The sequence below is a fragment of the Saccoglossus kowalevskii genome, chromosome 5 (genome assembly GCF_978046115.1).
Source record: "Saccoglossus kowalevskii chromosome 5, keSacKowa6.1, whole genome shotgun sequence".
NCBI lineage: Eukaryota > Metazoa > Hemichordata > Enteropneusta > Harrimaniidae > Saccoglossus > Saccoglossus kowalevskii.
In genome coordinates this window covers 2,675,187-2,693,427 of record NC_140645.1, presented here as the reverse complement: position 1 = coordinate 2,693,427, position 18,241 = coordinate 2,675,187, and the positions used below count along the sequence as shown (strand labels likewise).

At 32.3% G+C, this 18,241-nt stretch overlaps 2 protein-coding genes across 2 annotated transcripts in view; one reads left to right on the top strand and one right to left on the bottom strand.

The window, feature by feature from the left end:
* Window positions 1-4,450, top strand: part of LOC100313568 (capicua-like transcription factor) — a 68,821-nt gene extending 64,371 nt beyond the window's left edge. Inside the window, exons 18-19 of the mRNA XM_085499048.1 lie at window positions 71-205; window positions 722-4,450. Of these exons, the coding sequence (XP_085355174.1) occupies window positions 71-205; window positions 722-1,032 (446 nt within the window). The 3' untranslated portion in view covers window positions 1,033-4,450. The remainder of the gene's footprint in view (window positions 1-70; window positions 206-721) is intronic.
* A 2,216-nt stretch (window positions 4,451-6,666) lies between these two features.
* LOC100375551 (radial spoke head 1-like) lies at window positions 6,667-17,812 on the bottom strand. The gene is made up of 7 exons (NM_001184905.1): window positions 17,687-17,812; window positions 16,069-16,182; window positions 13,138-13,243; window positions 12,070-12,296; window positions 9,967-10,038; window positions 7,927-8,083; window positions 6,667-7,126 (listed from the first exon to the last, which is right to left on the bottom strand). Exons 1-7 carry the CDS (start codon window positions 17,738-17,740, stop codon window positions 6,969-6,971), a joined length of 888 nt encoding a protein of 295 aa, NP_001171834.1. The 5' UTR covers window positions 17,741-17,812; the 3' UTR covers window positions 6,667-6,968.
* Between the last annotated feature and the right edge of the window lie 429 nt (window positions 17,813-18,241).

Sequence of the window (18,241 nt, the reverse complement as noted above, 5' to 3'; positions counted from 1 at the left end):
GCAAATGTGATTGGATTGAGTTGGTCACATGGTGTCAAAACTAATAAATCTGATTGGTTAATAATCTTAGGTAAAGATGAAGATGAAGAAGGTGATGTTGAAGGAGGTGGAGAGAAAGCACCTTACTCGTCACTTAGAAGAACTCTAGATCAACGTCGTACATTGGTAATGCAGTTATTTGAAGAGCATGGATACTTTCCATCTGGTAGGTTTCTGTCGTCGTTACTAATTGGCTACATGGTTTCTGTCGTCGTTACTGATTGGCTACATGGTTTCTGTTGTCGTTACTAATTGGCTACATGGTTTCTGTCGTCGTTACTGATTGGCTACATGGTTTCTGTCGTCGTTACTGATTGGCTACATGGTTCCTGTCGTCGTTACTGATTGGCTACATGGTTTCTGTCGTCGTTACTGATTGGCTACATGGTTTCTGTCGTCGTTACTGATTGGCTACATGGTTTCTGTCGTCGTTACTGATTGGCTACATGGTTCCTGTCATCATTTCTCATTGGCTACATGGTTTCTGTCGTCGTTACTGATTGGCTACATGGTTTCTGTCGTCGTTAATGATTGGCTACATGGTTCCTGTCATCATCTCATTGGCTACATGGTTTCTGTCGTCGTTACTGATTGGCTACATGGTTCCTGTCATCATTTCTCATTGGCTACATTTATTGTCTGTGTGTCACTTAACTTGCGTTATCTCTTTATATTTCTGCAGGACAAGCAACTACAGCATTTCAAGCTCGTTACAAAGAGACTTTCCCGACTAAAACATGTCTGCAATTAAAGATACGTGAAGTACGACAAAAGATAATGCAGCAACACCAGCACCAGCAGCAGGAAGAAATGCAGCCTGGCACGACTGTTCCTCATACTACTATGGCTGTTGCACAGCTGCCTGTAGGGTTGCAATTTCACTCATCGCAGCTTTATCCTCCTTCACTTGCACCCCCAGCACAGCATCAGCCTCCCCCGCCACCACAGTCTCAAATCCCAGTGACTGCTGTACCTACCTCAACTACAAAGTAAAATTTGGATGAGTGCATTATTTAGTGGGGGTGACAACTATCATTTATAGGGACAGGAGTTCAAGATACATGACAGAATTTGCTAAGTTGTTAGTGTTTGAATAGCAACTATCCTGGCAGTGGGTGGCCCATATTGTTAAATATTCTAGTTAGGCACAATTTTTGATGCATTTTACTTTTTCTAAGAAATTAGGATGAAAATTCTAAACACCTAATTAATTTTCATGAATTATTAATTCATCAAAATCTACCCAGAATATTGTAATTCTTTGGTTTTCAAATCAGCCTTTTCTGATTACTGACATTCTTGACCCATTAGGTCAGGGGTCACTAAGATGAAATAACCTCATCCTTTGTAACAGATTGTAACAATGACTTTTTCTCATTGCACCAATGTGAGGTCCAGTTGTAAGGGTATATTTATTAAATTGTATAATTCAATCCTGATGTGATTACTGTACAATGCCAACCATCTGTGGAGCCTGTTGTCATGGTTTCACGTTGATGTCTAACTTTGAACATTACACATAAATGTGATGATAGTATTTGATTGGTCACACCACCTGTTCTAATTTACATATTGTACTATGGGGATATCACAATTTGATTGGTTGAAAACATGGAATTTAATTTATAAATGTTATGAATTGTGGATAAACTGTGCACAAAGGAATGTGCATATGTGAATTTGCAAGAGAACTTTTTGTCATAATGATGTCTCAATTGTCTCGCTGATGTGATATGGTTTCCCCATAAATTGTGCATATATATTTACAAAAGTGTTTGCGGTTTTCTTCTACTGCCATTATGTGTTATTTTTGTATGTTGTCTCGGGGTGGGAATGTCAAGGGGTAGGGGTGTCTATTGTCTGGGGGTGGGGATGTGGATGAAGGTGGGGATTATGAGAGAATTGAACAGTACTGCTATTTTGAATGTAAAGATGTACATTTTTTATTGTTAACTTTAAAGAAAGCTGGTGTTTCTGGTGAATGAATAATAGCAGTGTGTGGGTTTAACCTGTTTTGACGAGATTAAACTTTTTTGATCACATTACCTAGCTTTATAAGATTTTTTTAATAATATTTTTCAATTACTTTGAAAATGTGTGAAGTGTTTTTTTTTTTGATTAAATATTCTGAAATCCTTTTTAAGTCCTCCAAAATGTTGGACTTATTTTATTTTGAGTTGACTGATCTGTATGTATATGATAGAATCTGAAATATCAGAAAAATGATTTTTGTATCGAGCACAACTTAATGTAAAAAGTGCCATGATTATTGAGTGATTATTGATCCCTGTAATTTCTCTAGCCTTCCTTGCTTACCTTTTACTTCACTTTGGTATAGTGACTTGGATCATATTCTTGTCATGGAGAAGAATAGAAGGCTTGGTAATGAGCATATACCCATCCTAACTTTGTCCTCCATTGTGTGTTCTTGTGCTGCTTTCTGAAAAATGTAATTGTTGGTTTTACTTCGCTCTTTTACTTTTTTTTTCTGTTTTTCCTCATCAGCTCTCCTGTATGCATATTTATATTGTGTTTGTTTACAACACATGAGATAATGTCAACTTTTTCAAAAATGTTTTCACCACCAGAATTTGTCTGCATATTTCACTTATATTCTTTAATATGTCTGGAAATGAACCTTAATTTAACAAACTAACAATTTGAGTCAATTTTCAGTTTTTACTCAAAAAAATTTGGCTATTTTTGTCCCAGTTCTGAAAAAAGGTGCAGACTATAAGCAGAACTATTTTGTGAATTTGTGATGAAAAGAGGGAACTGGTGGTGAAAAGATTGATCATCATTTCACATAATAAGCGAAAAAATATTATTTTTTTTAAAAACAATTATTAAATTATTTGTTTTTGCTATAGATGCTATTCTTATACATCTGTTACCATGGGCGATTTATTGTTAGTGTATGAGTTAATGTATAACTAGCGATGTTATTGTTAGTGTATGAGTTAATGTATAACTAGCGATGTTATTGTTAGTGTATGAGTTAATGTATAACTAGTGATGTTATTGTTAGTGTATGAGTTAATGTATAACTAGCGATGTTATTGTTAGTGTATGAGTTAATGTATAACTAGCGATGTTATTGTTAGTGTATGAGTTAATGTATAACTAGTGATGTTATTGTTAGTGTATGAGTTAATGTATAACTAGTGATGTTATTGTTGTAATCCCAACACAAATATTGATTGAGACATTTTATCTACATACAAGTAGATATTAGTCTTTAGCTGAAATGAAACAGAATTTACAAAAACAACAATTGTTGACATTGTGCTCCCTTTTTCTAAAGGTTCCAACTCATGGAACATTCTTCTATCAAAGTAGGATATTTCTACTAGTATCTTTTTGTAGAACACAGAAAACATGCAAGTATTTGTAGAGCCTAGATTCCATGCTGTAAAACTATGTAGGAATTTGCAGTGCAATATTCAGCAGCAATATTATCCAATTAACACTTGTGTACTAGAAATCAAGAGAAAAATGTAGATAACATTGCACTGTATAAATGATTCTTATTCTATAATAATGAAAGTAATATTTTAGAGGATTTGACTTTTTAGATTTTAGTCTATAAGACAAGTATTTAACATTCTATTCAGCAGCTTCTTTTTTTCACTGCAGCTTCTGGAACAATTGAATAAATTAAATGTCCATTTGATAGAATGATAGTTTTATAGAGAGAAATTCAAACATATAAACAGTATGCACATGCAATTATTGCCTGATGCTTCTTCTATTCAATAAGCTTTTGGCCAATCATCTGCCCTTGAAATATTTCCAACCAATAAAATGATAGCAATTCTTGATCACATGACATTTTTGAGCCAATATTTCGTCAGAGACTGAATTTCTTTATTTGAACTCAAATTGTACTAATGCTAAAAATTCAGAACAGAGCTGTGTTGTTTTTTTTACCATTAAATGGATTCATTGAGAAATATTAATTTAGAAAATTGTTTCTCTTGCTTTTTAATTTAACTGCCTGTTGCTTTTTGTGTTACTGGGTGGGACATTATTCCATATATGGTGTGATGACATCATTATTGAGTGTGTCACCATACCATATAAAGTAACATCAGATATGTAGTGATGTTTTCACTTTTATGGTAATATGTCCATATATGGCATACCTCTTTGGTTGAACTTGACTGTTTACAACATTCAAATTATATCTGAAATGTACATCAATATATATATTCTTGTATATTGTTTTGTTTTGTCATTTTTTTAGATTCATATATATACTTATTGTGCAATTTTCTGTTTAGATTGTGTTTGTTTTGCAGACAACCCAGCTTATAGAATAATGGTATTTGCTTACTGCAAGATATTTGAAGTGCATGTATGTTTTATGAATAAAATAAAATTTTGTTTTTATGTTGCAGTGCATTTGAAATTAATAGTTTCCTCTTCTTTTGTTTTGTGTATGAGAGAACATGTATGGGGTGCAGTTTTGATATTTTATATATGGTCTGGAGAGTCCTCATACACAGGCTTTAGTCAGCCACTGCTCCAAACCATCTATAGTTGTAGATTTATGTTTATATTACTTTTGAAGATATTCATTGAGTTGTGTCAAAACAAATAGATTATGAATGCAGTTGCAAGAACATTAACCTTTTCATCACAAATTAGTCGTGCTTATAGTCTTTCCTTTAGAAGCTTTGGACAAAAATAGACAAATTTATTTGAGTGAAAACTGAAAATGGACTCAAATTGTGTATGTTGGCTCCAAAATTGGGGTTCATTTCCAGAAATACTGATAAATTTAACGACTTTGGGACAAGTCTGGTGGTCAAAAAGTCAAGTATTCAGAGTTTGTTGTCATTCTCGTAAAATAAAATTGACTTTGTATGAGGTCTGAGTTTGAACACTTCTTCCTTGGTCTCTCTTTAGCACAGTAAAACTTGTCAGCACTTCACCTGTGATGTCACCTGATCGGTATAAAATGTCTTTGGACAATTTAAGAGAAACTGAAGGACTTGATAAAAATACTGTAAAACATGTTCACATTGCATAGCTACATTGCATTTCAGTTAATTTGACTTGATGCAAGAAAATAAACAGAAACTTAATTTAGCCAAAGTGTCAACAATGTTATTGTGAGAATAAAATAAACTTTATTTTAAATTAACGACATCTTGAATTAGTAAAATTATGAATTACCTAAAATATTGTGATTGCTAAAAAAACATGTTTTACAGCAACGGAGCATTCTGATTGGTCAAAAAACACAAATCTGTGTTTTTCTGATCATGAAGACCAAGGAAAATACTGATTTTGTGCGCAACTCAAAATCCTGATTGAACTTTAGGAAAGTTGGGTTTTCTTTAACCACGTTTTATCTGAAACGCAATGTATTAGGGCGTAATCTAAATAAGTCAGCTGTTAGACTTGTGTGTGTAGCTTTGACAAGTACCTGTGGATCTTGGTAACTCTCGATTAGACACTTCCAAACTGGCTGCATTTCTGGGAATAAGGAAGGTAGAAAGACTTGACAAATCCATATGTTTTGTTTACATACATTTTGTAAGAGTTTTAGCTGACCGTGTGTTTACTGGCTAAAATTCTATTACATACATGTGGTTTCAACAGATTAAAACAATATTTTGATCTTTCTAACCCTTTTTCTTAGAGAAATTCACCCAAATGCTAACATTGTTATTGAGTTCTCATTAATATGAGAAGCTGCATTGTATGATGACTGCTGCCCTCTATAGTCTTAATCCATAGAATGAGTGTCATTTTTGTTTTTGAAAAAAATGTTTATTTTACAAACTTGAAATGAGCATGGACAAAACTTACCTAAATTCTTCTCTCAACAAAGCGACAATTCATTTTGTTGTATGCAACACTCTTGAATGCATCATTAAACCTTTCAACGCCAAAGTCAACAATTTTTTCCGTAGTTTTACCAAATTTGAAATCAAGACCTATAGCCAATATGAAATTATGTCAATCTGGTAAAAAATGACATAAAAAGAGACAAAATGTTTCACCCAAATCTTGACAGGAAAAATTATAAAGTTTAAAGGGTTAAAGCAGATCTCAGTTATTCAACCTAATCAATAGAAACAGAAACATTCAATTTTTGTTTGTTTTAAAAGTGTCACAGAAATATTAGTTTTGATAGCACAACATTTTTGTTTGGAAAATACTGCTTAAAAATGAAGCACTTTTTAGAGACATTTGCCTTGGCAGCCATGTTAAAAATAGTAATCATTCAAATGTCAAAATAATTCATGACAACTATTCATCTTACATCTACAAATAATTTGTTACCACATGTAACCAAACAAATACATGAGACTTTTTACCATAGGAACCATTAGATATTTGGAGAGTATCTTTTTTAACAGGGTTTTGTGTACTACAGCTTAAAATAAAAGCATACTTTATATGTAAATTACAGCCACATATATGAACAAATAAATATGAAACATTAGATTTAAACTTGACAAATGCACCTCACCACTGTAAGCAAACATGTTCCCTGTTACGCCACAACACACTGTCCCAGTGCCAACTATCTTCCCGTATAAAGATAAGTACTGTGACAGTATTCCGGTTCTGTACAGACCTCACTAATAACACCCATATACAAAAACAAATAATTTTAATTTAAAAAAATCTTTATTTCAAATGTAACATCAAAGTATATTACAAACATAATGATTAATAAAAATAAAAACTATCTTTCTACTTTAAAATAATGAAAATTATATTTTGAATCTTAAAAGACAGTATTTTATCTTTTAGTGGAATAAAAAAAAAATTAAAAAGGAACATATAAGAAGATTTTGTACAAAATGGGACGAGAAGTAATAGTGTCTTGTTTGCTGACATGAGAAGAGTTTGTACAAGAATAAAAGTTAATGGGAGATAAATAAGACAAGAGTTGTTTCCATGAATGTTTAATCTCCTTCCTCTCCTGCATCTTCTGCCGCATCATCCGCAGGTGCATCATCATTTCCTTCCGCTTCTTCCGCCTCGTTTCCTTCTCCTTCTGTTGCTGCAGGTACTTCACCATCTTCTCCAGGTTGTTCCGCTCCATCAGCTGCCTCACCATCACCTACAAGACAGTAAAATATATTATGATATCAAAGACACCAAAATAGGATATATGTCATATACGGATAGGCTCATACTAATTACTGACTACCATAATTGTTCATGGTAATCCTAAACAAATAGAACACACAATGGTGTAAACCACTGTATTTTTAAGGCTATGAATGTCCACAATTTGATGGTGTTTGGAGTGAAAATATTTAGAAGTTGAAAACCCATATGAATGTGTTAAAAGTGTGAGATATTTTCCTTAGTGGTACAGTGTGCATAATGTTTACTTTTGGCACTGTACTTCATACTTTGTGGATTTCTTATAACTTTAATTCAAAGATCAAAAATTTGTTTTATTACAGACAAAACATCAGCCCATGCTAACTGATTCAAGATTCTAACCATTGCTAACACGACATCATGATTAATCTGCGAGTCTCTACAAAATGCCAAAATAAAAAAGAAATGTGTTTAGCTTATAAGATCATAAATACTGGATGCTATTTGGGTTTGTTTGCAATAAGTTTTACTCTGCAGAAATTGTTAATACATGTAGCTGATAAAGGTGAAAAATATTGGGTCAGTGAGAGTAAATATTGGGTCAGTGAGAGTAAATATTGGGTCAGTGAGAGTAATCATTGGGTCAGTGAGAGTAAATATTGGGTCAGTGAGAGTAAATATTGGGTCAGTGAGAGTAAATATTGGGTCAGTGAGAGTAAATATTGGGTCAGTGAGAGTAAATATTGGGTCAGTGAGAGTAAATATTGGGTCAGTGAGAGTAAATATTGAGAAATTATTGACTCATCTTACCAGCTGCAGGTTGTTCTCCATCTTTTCCTTCCTCTCCTTCTTGTCCTTGCTCATCTCCACCTGGAATACTAAGTGTGATCTCTGTCACTTTACCAGCTTTCCATTTGGGAACTGTTACTGTCACTGGCTCCTCTTCTTCTGTTTCTCCTCCTTGTTGCTATAGAAACAAAGAGACAATTGATAAGCAAGAACACAGCACATGTGTTATTAAAGTAAAAGAAATGTATTTTATTCATTATTTATTCATTATTGATTTAATCAACTGTCATATATCCTCCTTTTTAGAAGACGATTTTTAATGGAAGACACTTTTCTCTAAGTGTTTAGTTTTCAATAGTAATACGAAAACAAAATTATATCACTTGATACCATGTTGTAAAAACGATTTGAAATCTCTTAAAACAGGATAAAACAATAACTAAATCAAATAAACCAACATTTTGTAAACCGTAAAAAAATCGCCCCAAGAAATATTTGTTTCAATTACTCAAGTGTTTACATCATAGTTTAAAGTTGCACCCTGAGACCATTTATACAGCTGAAAGTGGGACTATATTATGTGAAAATATATGATTGTCTGAATTTGTGCACTGCAAGAAAATACCAATGATTGTACAAAATTCTGTTTTCAATTGCTGTGGGCCGCAGTATTTCAGAACAGAAGTTACCAGTGTGAATTTTGTGAACAAAAGCTAATCTATGTGAACAGAAGCTAATCTATGTGAACAGAAGCTAATCTATGTGAACAGAAGCTAATCTATGTGAACAGAAGCTAATCTATGTGAACAGAAGCTAATCTATGTGAACAGAAGCTAATCTATGTGAACAGAAGCTAGTCTATGTGAACAGAAGCTAATCTATGTGAACAGAAGCTGATCTATGTGAACAAAAGCTAATCTATGTGGACAAAAGCTAATCTATGTGAACAGAAGCTAATCTATGTGAACAGAAGCTAATCTATGTGAACAGAAGCTAATCTATGTGAACAGAAGCTAATTTATGTGGACAGAAGCTAATCTATGTGGACAGAAGCTAATCTATGTGGACAGAAGCTAATCTATGTGGACAGAAGCTAATCTATGTGAACAGAAGCTAATTTATGTGAGCAGAAGCTAATCTATGTGAACAGAAGCTAATCTATGTGAACAGAAGCTAATCTATGTGAACAGAAGCTAATCTATGTGAACAGAAGCTAATCTATGTGAACAGAAGCTAATCTATGTGAACAGAAGCTAATCTATGTGAACAGAAGCTAATTTCCTTTTTCAATGCTAGAAAATATTCCTTGAATCATGATAATTTATAATAATTTACATCATTGTGTAGGGTGCATTTGATTAAGTCATGCTGCTTACAAAATACATCACCCAAATCCACTTTTCCACATATATTTTGTTTGGATGGGATTGTATTTTCATTCCTTGAACCAATGTTTGCAGCATTATAGCACTACAGCAAACAATACAAATGTAACACAGCATATGTGGTTGTCGCACGATTGCAAACAAAAATGGAACATTTAACAAACAACAGTGAAATAATATTCCTGCTACATGCATGTGATACACAAATAATAATTCAGTTGTCACTATTAAATGCAATAAAATAAATAGGGATACTAAATACAAGATGAATAAATTGTTAATTACTATTGTCATGCATTGTGTAGATGAGGCTTAGAGCCTGATAACTTACAAAAATATCCTGTCATGTGATTGAAAAGAAGTATCAAGATAAAAACATTACATATGGCAACTGTTTTATTTGAAACAAGGAAATAACACAACACTCAAATCTAAGCATAAATAGAGGGCAAGACGAATAAAGAAGACAAGTTAAAAATGATTTTATAATAACATTATTAAAAGTAATGTTATCAAACTTATGTCAATTATAAATATTGAACTACGGTAACCAGCCTTTGTTTCATCATTGTGAAATTAAAAAAATAAATACTGTATTTGCTCTATCAATAAGCGCATAAATTAAAATTTTTTTTAGATACAACAAAAATTTCATATAATTGTGAAAATAACATACCTGTTCTATTGGAATGTATTCACCGTGCTGTTCACAACCAATATCAAAGATATATTTACCAACACCTTGAGGCTAAAAATGAGAAATTAATAATGATATAAATGTTGCTACAAGCAATAATTCTGACATCAAGTCAAACAGTCTGCAATAACATCAATGTATTAGGGTTGCTCAATACACTCCCTAAAAGTGGTTTGCTTCAAAAACGACACTATTAAAGGAGAACACATTCTATCACCCATGTGTTAGCATAGGACAAATTACAGAAACTATCTTTACCAATAGATCCATACTACAAATGTACCTCCAGACACATTGTTTCATTCTACACGTATTGAAGTTTTGAAAAATAGCAAAGATTTTTTTTTTTAATCTAACCATTCCTTTTTTACTTTTACATTATAGAGTCAAGATTGTGTGTTAAACTCTGTACATTAATTCACATACAATAATACTATATTTATTTCAAAAATTTAGGTTTGTACATATGACTTTGTATAGCAACAAGCAAATTATTCACAAAATATAAAAATATTCACAAGGACATTCACGATACATTCAAACTGTATTGGACCACCTTAATAATGGTGACTCGACACAAATGATCACATTGATTACAATGGGAAACCCAATATTACATATACCGGTACCATTATATTATTATTATATTACATATCCCAAATGTTTGCAGTTGGACAAAACTGATCATACACAGGTGGGAGGGGGGTTGGGTTATTTTTTAACTGTGTGAATGCAGAATTTAGTACATGTAGAAAAATGGTAACATTTTTGCTATCACTCTCATTATCACGCTTCAAGGAAATACCATACAATAAATATCATATTCAATATGCATAATCAGTCAATCAGTAAATTTGTAATATTATTATTACAATCAACCTCAGTTAGTGACCACCTCTATACAAAAATCACTTGTTTATAGTGATCACTTTTAGACAGTCCCAAGGCATAACATATGAGTCATCTGTGTATAACCTGTTTAATGTGACAATCAACCTCAGTTAGTGACCACCTCTATACAAAAATCACTTGCTTATAGTGATCACTTTTAGACAGTCCCAAGGCATAACATATGAGTCATCTGTGTATAACCTGTTTAATGTGACAATCAACCTCAGTTAGTGACCACCTCTATACTAAAATCACTTGCTTATAGTGATCACTTTTAGACAGTCCCAAGGCATAACATATGAGTCATCTGTGTATAACCTGTTTAATGTGACAATCAACCTCAGTTAGTGACCACATGTATACAAAAATCACTTGCTTATAGTGATCACTTTTAGACAGTCCCAAGGCATAACATATGAGTCATCTGTGTATAACCTGTTTAATGTGACAATCAACCTCAGTTAGTGACCACCTCTATACAAAAATCACTTGCTTATAGTGATCACTTTTAGACAGTCCCAAGGCATAACATATGAGTCATCTGTGTATAACCTGTTTAATGTGACAATCAACCTCAGTTAGTGACCACCTCTATACTAAAATCACTTGCTTATAGTGATCACTTTTAGACAGTCCCAAGGCATAACATATGAGTCATCTGTGTATAACCTGTTTAATGTGACAATCAACCTCAGTTAGTGACCACATGTATACAAAAATCACTTGCTTATAGTGATCACTTTTAGACAGTCCCAAGGCATAACATATGAGTCATCTGTGTATAACCTGTTTAATGTGACAATCAACCTCAGTTAGTGACCACCTCTATACAAAAATCACTTGCTTATAGTGATCACTTTTAGACAGTCCCAAGGCATAACATATGAGTCATCTGTGTATAACCTGTTTAATGTGACAATCTTTTCACCAACATTTATGCACATTTACTTTTGTTTAGCGACCAAGGTAATAATTAACATTCTGTTTGGATTTTGATCAACTTAAAGAAATGTGTATCATCTCATCATTTTCTGGACAAATATTATGTGAAATAGACATAAAAAAGTAATCCAAGTTTCATATAAAGACCACCTATCCATAAAGATCATAAAGAAGTCACTTGGGTGATCACTGTATACAGGTTTGACTGTCAAAACAAAAGCAATTTAAAACATACAAAACTGAACTTACATTATCTGATGTGAAATTGCCTTGAAATTTATGATTAAGATGAATAATTTCGCCTGCACCTTCTCGTCTACCGTTCACAAATGTACCAACGTATTTTGTTCCAGTTTCTTTATATGTGTAAACACCTTGGCCGTGTTTTTGATGATTTTGCCATTCACCTTCATACGTATCTGCATTGACATATGTATACACGCCATAGCCATGCCGCTGATCATCTACCCAACTACCTGTTATAATAAATAATAGCAATAATTTGTTACATAAATCCTGCTTCTCTGACTCCATAAATGTTGTCATGTGAAAATTGACTCAAATTTTTTCTGTCAGCTTTAAAATTAGGGTTCATTTCCAGAAATATTGAAGAATATAAAAAAACGTGTGGAAACATTTTATCGAGAAAGTCTGGTGGTGATATTCAGCAAACTAGCTCAAACAAAACTATGTTAATGAAAAAAAAATATGACCCAACCTACACGTTTTTGAGACCACACATTTTTTTTCTTTGGCCTTAGATTTTTTTTTATGTAATTCAACAAGTTATCTGGAAACTGGAACATGATTTAGATGTTTATATCAATTTCCTTCTGATCAGTTTTTCTGTGATATGTTTCTATGTTTCACATATCCATTGACATCTTCATTCTATGTTGAGTTCAATACTCAATTCAACTATTTTTTGTTATCAAACAACTCCAAAAATAATTATTTCTTGATGGTGCAATTTATGGAAGTGTTAGATTTTTTTATTGTGGATTTATACCCTCTACTACCCTCAAACAATACATATAATTGTGTCTAGAATACTATATTTATTCAGCTGGAAATGCACATGCAATAGAGGTAGGTACATTAAACCCAAACATATTTGTCACGGTAGCAGTACACAAAGCCTGCACTGTGGTTTGGAATTTAATATGAATTTTATAACAGAGGATGTGTTAATGCAAAAACATGCACCTCTATTATAAAATCTGGCTATTCTAAGGGTCCATTTCAAAGGTTACTACTACAATCCTTCAGGCCAAGAATTGTCAGACACATTCATTATGGTGACTTGTCAGAACTCACCTTCATACTTTGATCCATCTGGATAAATAAATGTGCCTTGGCCTTGTTTTTTATTTGCTCTATATTCACCTATATACCTTGCACCATTTTTAAACCTGTACACACCCTGCAAGTACAATTTATCAGTTTAGTTGACAATACAAATGATAGACAGTCAATAATAATGATATATAATTCATATTTTATTTATTTATAAATCAAGCCAGTAGTTCCATACTACTACTACTAATAATAATTTTATTTATTTATAAATCAAGCCAGTAGTTCCATACTACTACTAATAATTATTGCATCTTTACAAATACACAGTATATAGCAAAATAGAATACCGTAAATGAAATGGTTAGGAAGATTTGTGATAAACTTTACATGTACATGTGTATTGTAAAATAGAATAAATGAAATGGTTAGGAAGATTTGTGATAAACTTTACATGTACATGTGTATTGCAAAATAGAATAAATGAAATGGTTAGGAAGATTTGTGATAAACTTTACATGTACATGTGTATTGCAAAATAGAATAAATGAAATGGTTAGGAAGATTTGTGATAAACTTTACATGTACATGTGTATTGCAAAATAGAATAAATGAAATGGTTAGGAAGATTTGTGATAAACTTTACATGTACATGTGCATTGCAAAATAGAATAAATGAAATGGTTAGGAAGATTTGTGATAAACTTTACATGTACATGTGTATTGTAAAATAGAATAAATGAAATGGTTAGGAAGATTTGTGATAAACTTTACATGTACATGTGTATTGCAAAATAGAATAAATGAAATGGTTAGGAAGATTTGTGATAAACTTTACATGTACATGTGTATTGTAAAATAGAATAAATGAAATGGTTAGGAAGATTTGTGATAAACTTTACATGTACATGTGTATTGTAAAATAGAATAAATGAAATGGTTAGGAAGATTTGTGATAAACTTTACATGTACATGTGTATTGTAAAATAGAATAAATGAAATGGTTAGGAAGATTTGTGATAAACTTTACATGTACATGTGTATTGCAAAATAGAATAAATGAAATGGTTAGGAAGATTTGTGATAAACTTTACATGTACATGTGTATTGTAAAATAGAATAAATGAAATGGTTAGGAAGATTTGTGATAAACTTTACATGTACATGTGTATTGTAAAATAGAATAAATGAAATGGTTAGGAAGATTTGTGATAAACTTTACATGTACATGTGTATTGTAAAATAGAATAAATGAAATGGTTAGGAAGATTTGTGATAAACTTTACATGTACATGTGTATTGTAAAATAGAATAAATGAAATGGTTAGGAAGATTTGTGATAAACTTTACATGTACATGTGTATTGTAAAATAGAATAAATGAAATGGTTAGGAAGATTTGTGATAAACTTTACATGTACATGTGTATTGTAAAATAGAATAAATGAAATGGTTAGGAAGATTTGTGATAAACTTTACATGTACATGTGTATTGTAAAATAGAATAAATGAAATGGTTAGGAAGATTTGTGATAAACTTTACATGTACATGTGTATTGTAAAATAGAATAAATGAAATGGTTAGGAAGATTTGTGATAAACTTTACATGTACATGTGTATTGTAAAATAGAATAAATGAAATGGTTAGGAAGATTTGTGATAAACTTTACATGTACATGTGTATTGTAAAATAGAATAAATGAAATGGTTAGGAAGATTTGTGATAAACTTTACATGTACATGTGTATTGTAAAATAGAATAAATGAAATGGTTAGGAAGATTTGTGATAAACTTTACATGTACATGTGTATTGTAAAATAGAATAAATGAAATGGTTAGGAAGATTTGTGATAAACTTTACATGTACATGTGTATTGTAAAATACTTTATTTCTGCTTGGAATTTATTTTCACTATTTTTGCTGAAGGGATGATTCAGTGAGAATAAAATCCAGTGAATATACTCTTTTTCATATATTTCACATTCAACTCATCAAAAATCAGTGAAAATAAATTCCATACAAAAAAAAAAAAAAAAAAAAAAATTCCAGTGAAAATAAAGCATGCTATTTTGTCACAATCTAGTCAATTGTTCAATTTTGTAACATAAGCCAAAACTTGTACTGGTTAACTCATAGTGATGTGGTGAATCATCAACTGCAGACAAGTATATGAATAAATGCATTTGTATCTTTCCTTTTCCTGCCCATTACATGATAAAAGTTTCTCCACAACAAAAAAGTAAAATTTACAAACCATCATAAAATTAAACTTACATTTCCACCTCTCTTGCCATGTTCATACAAACCATTATAAAATTAAACTTATATTTCCACCTCTCTTGCCATGTTCATACAAACCATCATAAAATTAAACTTATATTTCCACCTCTCTTGCCATGTTCATACAAACCATCATAAAATTAAACTTACATTTCCACCTCTCTTGCCATGTTCATACAAACCATCATCAAATTAAACTTACATTTCCACCTCTCTTGCCATGTTCATACAAACCATCATAAAATTAAACTTACATTTCCACCTCTCTTGCCATGTTCATACAAACCATCATAAAATTAAACTTACATTTCCACCTCTCTTGCCATGTTCATACAAACCATCATAAAATTAAACTTACATTTCCACCTCTCTTGCCATGTTCATACAAACCATCATAAAATTAAACTTACATTTCCACCTCTCTTGCCATGTTCATACAAACCATCATAAAATTAAACTTACATTTCCACCTCTCTTGCCATGTTCATACAAACCATCATAAAATTAAACTTACATTTCCACCTCTCTTGCCATGTTCATACAAACCATCATAAAATTAAACTTACATTTCCACCTCTCTTGCCATGTTCATACAAACCATCATAAAATTAAACTTACATTTCCACCTCTCTTGCCATGTTCATACAAACCATCATAAAATTAAACTTACATTTCCACCTCTCTTGCCATGTTCATACAAGCCATCATAGGTATCTCCATTTGGAAGAGTAGCTTTACCTCTCCCGTGCCTTTCTTCTTTCTCATTCCTCTCACCTTCATATTCCTAAAATACAGGTAGCAAAACAGTGATCATTATCACAGAAAGAAAACACGAATTGCCACATACACATCTTAATTATACTTGTAGTGAGCCATATTCTCATTGTTATAATTTCGGAGTAGCAGGCCTAAACTGCTTTGAAAGGTATGACATATATGACTGAACCAATATAACATTTCATTACCGGTAACATTTCTGAAAAATTTCAAGAACAAGAAGTCACTAATTCTGAGTGATGCCTCAAAATAATGAATTTATCAAAGTTATCATAATATTTTGGAACTAGTTTAAAGTATAGCTTTTTGTGACGGTTGTATCCAAAATGTTAAACATATTAACAATGAATACCATAGTCAAAAATGTGTTGTTCTTCTAATTATAACCAGGATAGAGTAATTGACTATGAATAGTCAGCAAACATTATCGCTATGGTGTGAATTGTATCAAGTTCATTGAGAAGTGTCCACTACTAGAGTAGGCAATCCAATCTATAACACTAAAAATACCTAACCAACTGCAATCCAATCTATTTTGCATACTACACTCAGGAGAAAATCAGGAGGTATCAGAGCAGTCGGTTAGGGTGATTCTGATGCAATGAGGGGGTTTATGCAAAAAGGTATCATACTGCATGCATGAAAACAGCAAACTGGTTGCACCCCAGGTTACCTGTCGTGGCTCATGAATGGTGCGATAACGATTTCCACCCTAGACATTGCAGTCAAAGCATTCGATATAAAGTGAGGAGATAAACGAAGTAGAATGAGTTAGTGTACTACAGTATATGCAATAGAAAACAACTTTCAGTAAAGAAGGTATCTCAAGACACATTAAACAGGATCATCTCAGTATTGCACTACAAACTAAAAAAATTTAAAAACACTTTCTTAGAGTGATTATTGTATGATATATTTGCATGTGCGATTGTTCTTCCAAAAAATGAAGTGAACACAATCTCAGCAAATGCTTTTCTAGACAAGGTTTCATTCCTTAAGATACTAGTAACCAACAAACAATGAATAAAAATAAATAATTGTTTTTTGTTGGGGACATACTGTCAGTCCAAATATATTCTTACAACAGACAATCAACAGACTATTTCACGTAATTGTTTTGAATATTTGGTAAACAGCCAAATACATAATCAGAAAATCTGGCTAGAAGAGCGAGTCAGATTAGCGGTGGCTTAATAATGCATGTGTTTACCGGATGCTGGTTTGGTCAACAAGTGACCACGAATGCCTAACCATGGAGGTAAAAAGTCTCTTATTACCTCCATGGCCTAACTAAATTTATGTGGTCTTTTCAAAAATGTAATATTATGCCGTTTATACGTGACCTATGTGTTTTAATTAACGTTTTAAAATAAGAAAAATGTTACACAACTTAGATGAGTTTCAACGGTGAGTGTTTCAGTGTCCGGTTGTTCTCACATTTTGGTGGAGATACACAGACCGTAAAGTCATACATTTCCACTAACTGATGAACAGCAGACGATACTACTTACCCCTAAATATGGACCCTGATCTTCTTCATCGTAATCTGAACCTAAGTCGGACATTTTGTTTTCTTGTGGGAGTTAAGACTGCGACTTTAGAAACAAACACAACGCAGTTTACACCGAGCAATGGCAGTTGTCAATGAGGCAAACAAGTTGGAGGCGAGGTTGCTAAGGACGCGTTCATATTTATGGAGGGGTACATATTTTGTGGAGAGGGCTCGCAACTAATTAGAAATAGATAGAAATTTAAATATGTTTGTATAATAAATTCAAATATTATTTATAAAACCAATTTTTTATTGTAACTTGTTAATTTCATGTACTGTGTTGTTATTCAATGCCACCCCATCGATACAAATAGATCTTCGGCTCCTATATACAAATGGTTTAAGCTAGGGAATAACTTCTCGCTTTTTCTCGCACGAAGCGTTGCTTTCCTCATCTCAGTTTTCTATACTTAATAAGACGTGTATTGGCAATATTCTTACTGGCGTGTGTTCACAATTACTTAATATATACGAAATAATCGATTTGCAAAAAATAACAAAAACAATGAGCCAA